We start from the raw sequence: 14,011 nt of genomic DNA, 5'->3' as shown, positions 1-14,011 counted from the left end.
ACATCAGTACCAGGACTCCCTGATTCGACCAGATTAACAGCCCCAATCAGGGAACTCATATTCTATGAGGTCCACCTGACTGACCTCGTTACAATCACTACATCTCACCTCTTCTGAGTCCGAGGACATAGGCCGGTTCTTTCTTTTCATAGCTCCTCTTGAGGTGTTTTAGCACTGGGTCAGGTTCCTCAAACTCTGCCTCTGATATAGACGGTGTGTAATGCACAGTACCTCTCCTTTTACTCAGGCCGTAAAGGGAACAAGGCTTCCCCCTCAATTCCAAGGTATCTTCATTGCTTGATGGAGAGGGAGGACCCACTGGTTCTGGAACAGTTGGAAAGGCTTTCAAGGAGTCAGGCACCTTTTGCTCCCGCAACATTTGTGACTTTGCAGCTTTCATTTGGTCCTCCTGCTTGTTCAGGACTGTTGCAGTTGCTCGAACTTTATATGTCACTGGACCTGACCTCACACCTACCATGCCCCTCACCCATGCAGGCCCATTCTCATGGTTCCCACGCCAAATTTCATCCCCTGAAGTAAATTGTCTCTCTCAGTGGAGTCTTCTGTCCAGCATTGGCGTTCCTGATGTAGTTTCACTCTCACCCCCAGGTCAGGGAAGATCAGATTTAACCTGGTGTGGTGTCTTCTCCCCATCAGCAACTCTGCTGGAGCCATTCCAGTAGTTACATGAGGGGTGATCCTATAATTAAATAGGAACCGGGGCAGTTTAGTATCAAGTGAAGCTGTAGGCTGTTTCTTTAAGACTGCCTTCAAAGTTTGGATTACTCTTTCTGCCAGACCATTGGATGATGGATGGTATGGAACTGTCCTCATGTTGAGTCATAAAGATGTATAGCGTGGAAAGAGACCCTTCAGTCCACCTCATCTGTGCCAACCAGATACCCTAGATAAATCTGGTCCCATTTGCCACATTTGGTCCATATCCCTCTAAACACTTCCTATTCATATACCCATCCAGATGCCTTTTAAATGTTGTAATTGTACCAGCCTCCACCACTTCCTCTGGCAACTTATCCTATACACGTACCACCCTCCTGCATAAAAAAGTTGCCCATTAGGTGCCTTTTAAATCTTTCTCCTCTCACCATAAAGCTACGTCCTCTAGTTTTTGACTTCCCCCACCCTGGGGAAAAGACCTTGTCTATTTACCCTATCCATGCCCCTTATGATTTTATAAACTTCTATAAGGTCACCCCTCAGCCTTTGACGCTCCAGAGAAAATAGCCCCAGCCTATTCAGCCTCTCCCTATAGCTTAAACCCTCCAACCCTGGCAACATCCTTGTAAATCCTTCCTGAACAATTTGGCTTTAGGAAATAATCAAATTCCCTGATGGTAAATGATGGCTCGTAATCTGTGATTAACACTTCTGGGAGTCCTTGTATTGCAAAACATGCGCACAGTTTTACAATCGTTGTCCCCGTGTTTGACAAATAAACTTTATGTCCAGCAACTTTGAGTGGGCATCCACAATGACTAAGAACATTGGGCCCATGAAATGCCTTGCATAGTTGATGTGTAACCGAGTCCAGGGTTTACCGAGCATTCCCATGAATGGGGGAGCTGCTGGCAGTACATTTTATCCTTCTTGGCACGCTGGGCATTGCCCCACCAGGGAGGCTATGTCTGTATCCAATCCTGGCCACCAGACATAACTTCTCACCAACATCTTCATTTTGGACAGCCCTGGATGAATCTAGTGGAGTTCAGCCAGAATCTGGCGGCAACTTTTGTCCGGGATAATCGCTCTTATTCCCCATAATAAAACACCATCCTCTACGGTGATGGTCTTGTTGGGTCCAGAAAGGTTTCAGTTTTGGTTGTGATGGCTTTTTGGTTTCTCCTGTCACACCAGCTGTTTTAGTTTTGCCAGGACTGGATTTTTTGCATCCACAGTCTGATATTAACAGCCCCAATCAGGGAACTCGTACTCTATGAGGTTCACCTGGCTGACATCGTTAAAATCACTACACCTATCACATGGGCTTCTGTTCCTGTTGGTATTCCTGGTTTATATTATTTTCCTTGTTCTTGTTAAACTAAGCACTCTGTCCTATCTTCTACCTCTTTCTGGAATGCTGCAGTTTGATCTCCCCTCCTTTTAATAGGACTTACTTTCAACCATTCATGATCACTTTCTAGGGGCATGTCCACTCCTAGACCCACTGTTTGACCGTACACTGCATTTTCTTCCCTTCCATCTTTGTACTTCATGTTCCCAATTCATGGGCCATACTTCCTGATCTTCATCGTGTATAATCTAGCTATTATATTTTCCAGTGGCCTTCTCTGTTCAATGAATAATAGTCACATTGGAGAAATGTCAATATTTGACTTAGGGACCCACTTTTAGCAGTTGTCCTTTGAGACAAATGGCCTCATATTGACCATCAGAACAGATCTGTCCATTGTCAGACAAGCTGTTAATTGTGACAGTTCGATCCTCATAGCTGTGCAACATTTGATTATGAGAGGTACCTGGCTCCTTACTATTTTCTATAACTCCTTCAAGAAACTACCCAGTTGCAGTAAGACTTCCCTGCCCTTAGACTCCAACCCCCTTGAAATAAGGTCCAACATTCCATTAGTCTTCTTGATTACCTACTGCACCTGTATGCTAGCTTTCAGTGTTTTATGGAACAAGTATTCCCATGCCCCTTTTGGATGCAGCTTTCTGCAATTTCTTTAGTGGAAATGTTATGTTCCATTAAAGGAACATACCAGTGACCCAAATATGTAAACTTCAGATTCACAGATTTTCTAAATACAACAGGTGTTTTCCGTATCCGGTTTTGTTCGTACTTTCTTCATTGATGATCTAATTAATAATGGGTGTTTCATAGGACACTTCATCTGTGCTAAAAATGATTCTACCTATTTTACAAGGAATAACCAATCTTTTCAAAATGGTTAGTGTATTATCATATCCAAATCCGAAAGTGGTGGAACTCTAAAATTCCTTTACTTTGTCCTAATCTTCTTTACTCAGACAGTCTACATTGTATTTTAGCCAGTTATTCCATTGACAGTAGGTATGCATCCACTGTCCAAAACTGCACAATTGAAAGATGGCCAACAATATATTTGTCACTGGGCTGAATCTTCTTCTGACAAATGCAATGCCTCCTCTTTGATCTCTATGTCCATCTTCTTCCTCTAAATCCTTAATTTCATTTTTGGTTTTGAATACTTTATTTTCATGTTTGGGACAATTAATAGCATAGTAACACATTGAATTACACCTGAAACATTGATTGATTACACCCTGATCATTTACTGATGGTGAAGTAATTGTAGAAGCAATGTATGTGGCTTCTGAATCTTTATTCAAATATTTTAAGAACAAAGAAGAAATAATGATGACAAGCCACAGGATATCATTTGATGCTTCCGCAGTAGAAAGACGAGTGGAATCTTTAACCAAAGACGTCTTTCAGCAATACAGCAGGACCTAGAGGACTGTGGATGCTTCTCATAACAATTTGATGAATCTATTGACGTGGCTAAAATAGCTGTTCACCACCCCAAGGAAAGGCCTAAGCTCCGGTACTGACGTGGGTGGCAGGCACCTTTGATCGACCTCACTTTATTTTCCAACGGGTGTAACCCATGCTGGGGTACCTGGAACACATTTCTTTCCCTTTGAAGGCATATGTCCACCTGGGGAGAAATGTCAAAGGACTATGTCCATGTTCTCTTAAGTGCATCTCATTGCTCCTCCCTGTGATTAGCACATAATCAAGATAAATGGCAATCTGGGGTAGACCTTGTAAAATGTTCTACATTGTCAGCTGAAAAATTGCACAGGCTGACGATATCCCAAATTGCAGTCTCGTATATTGATACAAAATCTTATGGGTATTAATTGTAACATAGTTCTGGGAATCCCCATCTAACTGCAATTGCACATATGCATGGCTCATGTCTAGCTTTATGAAGGACAGCTCCCTACCAACTTTGCATATAAATCCTCTATGCAAGGGATCCTGCTGTGAAAAGCGGTTTACCATTTGTTTAAAATTCCCACAAAGGTGAACTGACCCATTGGGTTTCACAATCAGTATGACTCATGCTGACTATTCCGCAAATTGTACTGTTTTGGCGTTTCCTTTGCTTTCTGATTTCTGCCTTTACCTTTGCAAGTAAGGCAAATGGCACTGGGTAAGTCTTGCAGAATTGTGGAATTGCTTCCTGGTCATCATGCAAGGTGGCCTTGTCTCTTTTAATAGTCCCCAGACCTTCCTGAAAATCTTCTGGGTATTTAATTAGGTCTTCACTCAGGCAGCCATTTTCTAACCAAAAAATGTTGTGTTAGTCTAGGTAAATCTTACTCAGACAATTTTGGCTCCCATCAAGCCTGGGCCCAAGCCTTTTACTACAGTCAGTGTTAACTGAACCAGCTGCTTCTCATAAGAGACAGGAACTGAAGTTGTACACTTAATCTGTGAAGGTTCCCTGTTGTAGCTTCTCAGTCTAGCCAAGATCTTGTGCAAGTTTGAGGGTTGGAGTCCAGATCAAATTTTGGTAAAGACTGGGTTTGCGATCACTAAAATGGCCGCACCAGTATCAACCTCCATTAGGACCAGGTGACCATTTTACTAGACTTTTATTTTGATTGCTTCTGATTTGAACATTGCTGAGCAATTTAACTGTTCCAAAGCAGATGAAGGTGGACTTTCCATGGTGTGCAGTCTCCTAGATACCAGCCTATGAGTTCTCTTACTCAATTAAGGTCTCGTGGGACTCTTTTGCTGACTTGAGTCTGCATACTGGCAGCAACTGTAATGGCTTGCTGACCCAGATCCTGAAAAAATTTTAACTATTTGGCTGAGGCTTGACTTTGTTTTGGGGTTTTGCTGTGCGCTGATCTAGAGTCCCTCTGTTCAGTATATGCCCTGAGTGAGGCTATGCAATTGTCTTCACTCAAGTGGTGTTCCCCAAGCTCAGTCGGCCTGGTGAGGGTGTCCACTTCCATCAAATGCCCTGCAACTTGTATGCTCCACTTACCACATTTTCCAATGATAAAGCCAGTTGTAGTGCGGTGGTTTACTTGTTTACATCATTGATCCCTTATATCAGTCTCTCAGCATCTCATTAAAGGTTAAACCAAAGTCACATGCTTCTGACAGTCATATTAACCTAGTCAAAAATCCCGATACGGATTTCCCCTGGTTCTCCAATTGCCGAGTAAAACCGATAGCGTCACAGAATTAGAAGAGGCTTGGGGTCATAATATTCCTTAACTAAATCAATCAACTTTTGAAAGGTTTTAGTATCTGATGCCTCAGAAAGTTAGGCTTGAAATAACCAAAAAGCTGCGGGTCCATAAGCTGCCAGGAGAATTACTGGTTGCTTTTCACCAGCCCCAATGTCACATGCCCTGAGAAAACAACTCATTCTTTCCGCGTACTGGGCCCAGTCTTTGATGGCAGGATTGAACAAATCAAGCTTCCCAAATAACGTGTTTTTTTTTATTATTCATTTGTGGGATGTGGGCGTCGCTGGCTAGCCAGCATTTCTGGCCCATCCCTAGTTGCCCTTGAGAAGGTGGTAGTGAGCTGCCTGCTTGAACCACTGCAGTCCTCCTGCTGTGGGTTGACCCACAATGCTATTAGGGTGGGAATTCCAGGTTTTTGACCCAGCAACAGTGAAGGAACGGCAATATATTTCCAAATCAGGATGGTGAGTGACTTGGAGAGGAACTTGGAGGTGATGGTGTTCCCATACATCTGCTGCCCTTGTACTTCCATATGGAAGTGGTCGTGGGTTTGGAAGGTGCTGTCTGGGGATCTTTGGTGAATTTCTGCAGTGCATGTTGTAGATAGTACACACTGCTGCGACTGAGTGTCGGTGGTGGACGGAGTGAATGCTTGTAGATGTAGTGCCAATCAAGCGGGCTGCTTTGTCCTGGATGGTGAGTGTTGTTGGGGCTGCACTCATCCAGGCAAGTGGGGAGTACTCCATCACACTCTTGACTTGTGGCTTGTAGATGGTGGTCAGGCTTTGAGGAGTTAGGAGGTGAGTTACTTGCCGCAGTATTCCCAGCTTCTGGCCTGCTATTGTAGCCACTCTGTTAATGTGGTGAGTCCAATTGAGTTTCTGGTCAATGGTAACCCCCAGGATGTTGATAGTGGGGGATTCAGTGATGGTAACACCATTGGATGTCAAGGGGCAGTGGTTAGATAGTCTCTTCTTGGTGATGGGCATAGCCAGGAATTTGTGTGGCGTGAATGTCACTTGCCACCTGTCAGCCCAAGCCTGGATATTGTCAAGATCTTGTTGCATGTGAACATGAACTGCTTTGGTATCTGAGGAGTCGCGAATGCTGCTGAACATTGTGCAATCATCAGCGAACATCCCCAATTCTGACCTTATGATGGAGGGAAGGTCCATCAGCTGAAGATGGTTGGGCCTAGGACACTACCCTGAGGAACTTCTGCAGAGATGTCTGGAGCTGAGATGATTGACCTCCTACAAACACGAACATCTTCCTATGTGTCAGGTATGCTCCAACCATCTGATACCCATTGATTCCAGTTTTGCCAGGGCTCCTTTTTGCCACACTCAATCGAGTGCAGCCTTGATATCAAGGGCTGTCACTCTCACCTCACCTCTGGAATTCAGCTCTTTTGTCCATGTTTGAACCAAGGTTATAATGAGATCAGGAACTGAGTGGCCCTGGTGGAACCCAAACTGGGCGTCACTGAGCAGGTTATTTCTGAGTAGGTGCTGCTTGATAGCACTGTTGATGACAACTTCCATCACTTTACTGATGAGAGTAGACTGATGGGGCAGTAGCTGGCCGGGTTGGATTTGTCCTGCTTTTTGTGTACAGGACATACTTGGGCAATTTTCCACATTGTCGGGTAGATACCAGTGTTGTAACTATACTGGAACAGCTTGGCTAGGGGAGCGGCAAGTTCTGGAGCCTCAGCGCTTCCTCTAAGTGTTTTTCAACATTGAGGAGTACTGATTCATCAGCTGAGAAAGGACAGTATGTGGTAATCAGCAGGAGGTTTCCTTGCCCATGTTTAACTTGAAGCCATGAAACTTATTGGGGTCCAGAGTCAATGTTGAGGACTCCTAGAGCAACTCCCTCCCGACTGTATACCACTGTGCTGCCCCCCTTTGCTGGGTCTGTCCTGCCAGTGAGACAGGACATATCCAGGGATAGTGATGCCAGACATGATTCAGTGATCACCATGAATCCATTGCTGATTGTCAGAAAAACCCATCTGGTTCACGAATATCCTTTAGGGAAGGAAACTGCCATCCTTACTTGGTCTGGTCTACATGTGACTCCAGACCCACAGCAATATGGTTGATTCTTAACTGCCCTCTGGGCAATTATGGATGGGCAATAAATGCTGCCTAGGCAGCGACGCCCATACTCAAAGAATGAATGAAAAAAACATGCCAAAGCAGGCCACTTTAGGTCGGATAGGAGTGGATGTTTCCGGTCGCTGTAAGGTTCGGTTACAGGCCTGATGATGACCCCGTTTTGACAATTTCCCAACGGACCCGAGACGTTAACTCTGTTTTTTCCTTCACAGATGCTGCCAGATCTGCTGGACTTTTCCAGCAACTTTGTTTTTGTTGTTGTGTTCAAGAAGGTTTGGAGATCAGTGATTGGATTGAATAGCTAGAAAAGGGCTGGGTGAGCCGAACGGTCGATTCGCGTGAGTGAGGCTGAGTCTCACGCGTTTCCAAACACGGCGCCTCCGGCGGCCGCGCATGCGCACGATCCATCGCTGGCTGGCCCTGTCCGGGTCTGCGCAGGCGCGCCGCACGGACCCCGGAGCAGCAGCTGTCAGTTAGTTAACGGTCGGTGCTGTTTGCTGTCCTGCTCTTCGTTCACATGGCCAACTCTGAATGTCCTCCGGTCCGGCGGCCGGCCGTAGGAGTAGGTGTTGTGGTGACCTGCCGGGAGCAGCCGGGCTGTGTTCTTCTTGGGAAAAGGAAAGGCTCAATCGGAGCAGGTACTTTCCAGCTGCCCGGGGGCCACCTGGAGTTCGGGTACAGTCTCCTCTCTGCCAGATTAATGATGATCACTTTGTAGCAAGTGCGGGGATCTGCTCTGTGTGATGCAGAGTTTACCTTCTTTCTCGTATCTTAATTAGTTTCCTTTTCAGAAATGATTAACAAATTATTGTATGCTGACTTAGGTTGCATTCAAAATGCGATGTATATTAGTCGTTGGAATCAGTCATTAAACTCTGATGATTCGTCTCAACGGTTTGATAATCTTCTCTAGCAGCAACCCTACTTCCAAGGAAGACTGTGTTCAAAGCCTCCTCAGTTTCCACCCCTGCATCCCTCGGAGCCCGAAAATGCCCCCCATTTGCAATGGTATTGAGTATTGTCAACCTTGTGCTTACCGCCTCTATTTTTATTCTATCTTTATAACTACAACTACGGCTTTACTGCATCCTGTTCTGGTGATGATAGGTGCAAAATATTCACTTAGTGCCACAAGAGGTCTCATTCTAGGATCGCCCTTCCTTTTGATTATCCTTTTACTGTTTACACTTGGGATTACAGAATTGAGGGAGTTTACAGTCTTTGTATACTGATGTGGTGCATCACAATGATTTTTCCATTCATACATTTTTTTGTCATTAGCAATGAATAATTGAAGAACGGAGGGGCAAAGGAGCTAGAATTCATTGCCTAATTAAGGCACCATATACTCGGCAGTCAGCTCAAGAATGACCTTGGAGCTGATGTGAAGTAGTCTCAGTACGTTTCTTAAGCAGGAAAATACCAATTGAGTATCATAGATGCAAATAAACTTAAGGGTTGGGGAAGCTCAGTGCTTGTGAAGAAGAGTCATGTGGGACTTGAGCTATTTACTGTTTCTCTTTTCACAAATGTTGCCAATGGACTTCTGCAGCACTTTGTCTTTATTTCAAACCTCCAGCATCCACTGTATTTTGCTTTTTTTATTTATTCATTCATGGGATGTGGGCGTCGCTGGCCAGGCAGCATTTATTGCCCATCCCTAATTGATTTTGTCATTGATGCAAATATTAGAACACCAACATGCTATATCTTTCAGTTTTATTTATGATATTTTCCTTGACTTACAGGGGCAGGAGGGGAAACAAGAGTACAGTTTATAGTGCAGTTTGATCAGAAGAAAATTAACAAGCATGGAAACAGTGGGCTGAATAGACTCCATCTATGCAGCAAATCTTTCAATGTACATGAAAATTTGAAATTATTCCTGGGCCCTCTTTGTTTACACCACACTAGCACTTGTTTTTAGACACCATTTATAGGTTTGAAGTGTTTGAGGACTTGTGTCGTCGACATGACTTTTTAAAAACTTTATTTTTAAATAGAGAAAGCTGGGAAGACTGTGCTAAGCGGGAAGTTCTGGAAGAGACAGGGCTTCACATGAAGAATGTGGGCTTTGCTGCAGTTGTAAATAGTATCAAGTTAGAAGAAAATTATCACTACGTCACAATTTTCATGCAAGGAGAAGTCAATATGGATTATGATTCAGAGCCAAAGAACCTAGAACCTCAGAAGAATGAAGGTAAATTTATAACATTAAATTCTGATTTTTTACAAGTAACTAGAGCAAGATTGTAAATCCATTCACAGCCTAGGACCATCTTATCTCCTCTCAGCATCTTTTATTCATAAACAATATCAAAGAGAATGCGAGATAACAAGATGTAGAGCTGGATGAACACAGCAGGCCAAGCAGCATCAGAGGAGCAGGAAAGCTGACGTTTTGGGTCTAGACCCTTCAGAAATGGGGGAGGGGAAGGGAATTCTGAAATAAATAGGGAGAGAGGGGGAGGCAGATAGAAGATGGATAAAGGTGAAGCAGCATCAGAGAAGCAGGAAAGCTGATGTTTTGGGTCTAGACCCTTCTTCAGAAAACCTTCTGAAGGGTCTCGACCCAAAACGTCAGCTTTCCTGCTCCTCTGATGCTGCTTGGCCTGCTGTGTTCATTCAGCTCTACACCTTATTATCTCAGATTCTCCAGCATCTGCAGTTCCTACTATCTCTGGATAAAGGAGAAGATGGGTGGAGAGGAGACAGACAGGTCAAAGAGGCGGGGGTGGAGCCAGTAAAGGTGAGCGTAGGTGGGGAGTTGGGGGGGATAGGTCAGTCCAGGGAGGACGGACAGGTCATAGGGATGGGATGAGGCTAGTAGGTAGGAGATGGGGGTGGGGCTTGAGGTGGGAGGAGGGGATAGGTGGGAGGAAGGACAGGTTAGGGAGGCAGAGACAAGCTGGGCTGGTTTTGGGATGTGGTCGGGAGGGGAGATTTTGAAGCTTGTGAAGTCCACACTGATACCATTGGGCTGCAGGGTTCCCAAGCAAAATATGAGGTGCTGTTCCTGCAACCTTTGGGTGGCATCGTTGTGGCACTGCAGGAGGCCCAGGAAGGACATGTCGTCTGAGGAGTGGGAGGGGAAGTTGAAATGGTTCGCAACTGGGAGGTGCAGTTGTTTGTTGCGCACCGAGCGTAGGTGTTCCACAAAGCAGTCCCCAAGCCTCCACTTGGTTTCCCCGATGTAGAGGAGGCCATATCGGGAACAGCGGATACAGTATACCATATTAGCAGATGTGCAGGTGAACATCTGTTTGATGTGGAAGGTCTTCTTGGGGCCTGGGATGGGGGTGAGGTGTAGGGACAGGTGTAGCACTTCGCTTGGGAACCCTGCAGCCCAATGGTATCAACGTGGACTTCACAAGCTTCAAAATCTCCCCTCCCCTGACTGCATCCCAAAACCAGCCCAGCTTGTCTCCACCTCCCTAACCTGTCCTTCCTCCCACCTATTCCCTCCTCCCATGTCAAGCCCCACCCCCATCTCCTACCTACTAGCCTCATCGCACCCCCTTGACCTGTCCGTCCTCCCTGGACTGACCTATCCCCCCCTAACTCCCCACCTACACTCACCTTTACTGTCTCCACCCCCGCCTCTTTGACCTGTCTGTCTCGTCTCCACCCATCTTCTCCTTTATCCATCTTCTATGCGCCTTCCCCTCTCTCCCTATTTATTTCAGAATCCTCTTCGCCTCCCCATTTCTGGAAAAGGGTCTGGACCCGAAACGTCAGCTTTCCTGCTCCTCTGATGCTGCTTGGCCTGCTGTGTTCATCCAGCTCTACATCTTGTTATCTCAGATTCTCCAGCATCTGCAGTTCCTACTATCAAAGAGAATGCGACGTGCTTTATAATGAAATCATTCTTTGTCGTGAGGGACTGCCAAAGAATAATGATATGTTGTATTAACTTCTGACTTCAAGATAAAAGTAATTCTCCAGAACAAGTCATTACTGCAATTCTAGCTTCAGTATTAAAGTTACTTATAACATTACTGTGAGTCACTGACATATTTCTACAGAACAAGCAGAAAACTTTGCTGGAGTATTTTCTCCCATTGCATTAATCACCCAATGCAGTAAAGCTTAATTTGTCAACTCACCAAAAGAAGCAGTTTAAATTACACTGTGAAAATGTTTTGATGTGTAATAAACACTTTGGTACTGATATAAACATATATTTATGTTGATTCTTCCCCCATTGATTTGTACTTGAATCTGTCTGGAACTTTGAGTTCAGTTGAATGCTACGTTTTTTTTAAATTCACTTATGAGACATAGGTATCAGTGAGTGGGTCATCATTTATTGCCCATCACTACTTGCTCTTCAGAAGATGGTGGTGAGCTGTCTTCTTGAACCGCTGCTGTCCATGAGCTGTAGGTAGACCCACAACATCCATAGGGAGGGAATTCCAGGCCTTTGACCCAGCAACAGTGAAGGAATGGTGATATATTTCCAAGTCAGGATTGTGAGTGACTTGGAGGGGAATTTGCATGTGGTGGTATTCCCACGTATCTACTGCCATTGTTCATGGGTTTGGAAAATGCTGTCTGAGGGTCTCTGGTGAATTTCTGTAGTGCATCTTGCAGATGGTGTACTGAGCGCATTGGTGTAGGAGGGAATTGAGGCTTGTGGAGGTGGAGCCAATCAAGCAGCTTGCTGTATCCTGGATGGTGTCAACTTCCTTTGAGTATTGTTGGAGCTGCACCTATCCAGGCAAGTGGGGAGTTATTACCATCGAACTTTTGACTTTTGCCTTGTAGATTGTGGACAGGCTTTGGGGAATCAGAAGGGAAGTTACCCGCCACAGTATTCCTAGCCTGACCTGCTGTTGTAGCCGCTATATTCCTATGGTGAGTCAAGTTAAATTTCTGGTCAATGATAACCCCTAGGATGTTGATAGTGAGGAATTCAGTGATGGTAACACAATTGATTGTCAATGTGCATGTATTCTGGGTATTCTCAAAGTGGGGGGTTGAGTCGTAAGCTGAATCTTTGGGGTCCTGACCTCCTCTGCAATACTTGACTCCTGTCTCCCTGCTCTCATTGGTATTCTCCTCTACCCCCACCACTCACCAAGGAATCAGGACAATTTTCAAGTCCCAAGATGGGGTCACAGTGGAAAAATGTTTAGGAAGCATGGGTACATTAGTTTTTCAAGTGTTTTATGAGCTGCATAAACACATTGCAAAACTGACTCCAAAGATGAATGTATAATCAGTTAAATGCCGTATTGCCCTAAATTTTATTCTAGTTTTGTTTTCATTGCATCACAACATGGGAGTTTTATGGAGTAAAAAGCATGATGAAATAGGATGTGGTAATATGATTTTGTTTGAAGCAGCAACTTCAGTCAGTTCAAGTGCAAATGCAGTATTGTGCAGATGTCTTATCAATTACTGGTTACAGCAAGTAATGATTATCTTGAAAGGCTCTTTAGGATTAAGATGGCTTCAGAATCACTCATCCAACAACTGGAGCAATGGAATTAAATCACCTCTCCGCTGGAGACTTGATAACTCTTAAATAATGGAGCAATGTTTGCAATTTTCAATCTATAGACATTAATTTACTCACATTTGCCAAATTGGAATCCTACAAATGGGTGTAGAGTTTGAGGTAGTTTGAATTTGAAGCTGAAACATTCAGGGTTTCTGCTCCTTCTTAGACATAAAGAATTTTTTTCAGCTGTTTCAGCATCAAATCTGAAAACCATTGAACTTGGGCTTTAATAACACCTCTTATCAAGACATGCAAGTTTTTCCCATTCAATTAAGTACCTGTTAACAACATAAGTTTCACATAAGCCTGTCTTTATTCTAGGTTGGGAGTGGATCAAGTGGGAAGACTTACCACCAGCAGACCAACTATTTTGTCCTTTAGCACGTGTAAGACAAATTTATCATCCTTTTGAAGAAAAACTTAAAAATGCTGCTGGAAATCCATCAGTAAATGGTAATCATCCTCATCATCGTCTATGAGTCGAATACATCGGTTACATGATATGTAGAATACAAATTATGGTTTTGAATTGGAAGATCAGTAAAACTAATTGATTTTAATTATGAAGACCTGTTAACAAATATACTAAAGTCAGTAATCTGAACTGGGCCTTATGTGCATCTCCCACATTTAAATGCTATACATTAAAATGAAATTAAGTAAATGCCAAACTATTGAGATGTATTTCTATTTTAGATACATATATACCAAAAAAATTGCTTGGGGAAATACATTATATTTGAAATTCCTCACCTGTGATGTTCAGTTATGTAACATTTGATGTCATGTTTGTGGTTTATGTTCTATAAACTCCCAATGCATCCTTTGTATAATGTGTTGTGTTGTTTGCTGGTACCTTCTTTTGAAATAATGGGAATTAAGGGGAGGTATTTGCCAATCTGATTTATTCCTTTGACTTTGACTCCAGAAAAATTCCGAAAAAGATTACTACTTAGTGGGACAACAAGGTGCAGGGCTGGATGAACACAGCAGGCCAAGCAGCATCATAGGAGCAGAGAGGCTGACGTTTCGGGCCTAGACCCTTCATCAGAAAAGGGGGAGGGGAAGGGGGTTTTGAAATAAATAGGGAGAGAGTGGGAGGCGGATAGAAGAGGGATAGAGGAGAGGATAGGTGGAGAGGAAA

General features: G+C 44.0%; 1 protein-coding gene across 1 annotated transcript; it reads left to right on the top strand.

Annotated features, from left to right (window-relative positions):
- Positions 1–7,727: 7,727 nt before the first annotated feature.
- On the top strand, positions 7,728–13,697 carry nudt15 (nudix (nucleoside diphosphate linked moiety X)-type motif 15). Its single transcript, XM_048602676.1, has 3 exons — positions 7,728–8,036; positions 9,365–9,561; positions 13,189–13,697. Exons 1-3 carry the CDS (start codon positions 7,879–7,881, stop codon positions 13,344–13,346), a joined length of 513 nt encoding a protein of 170 aa, XP_048458633.1. The 5' UTR covers positions 7,728–7,878; the 3' UTR covers positions 13,347–13,697.
- The last annotated feature ends 314 nt before the right edge of the window (positions 13,698–14,011 follow it).

The sequence above is a fragment of the Rhincodon typus genome, chromosome 11, assembly GCF_021869965.1.
Source record: "Rhincodon typus isolate 14 chromosome 11, sRhiTyp1.1, whole genome shotgun sequence".
NCBI lineage: Eukaryota > Metazoa > Chordata > Chondrichthyes > Orectolobiformes > Rhincodontidae > Rhincodon > Rhincodon typus.
The sequence above is the reverse complement of the archived record's forward strand: the minus strand, read 5'-3'. Positions and strand labels throughout refer to the sequence as shown.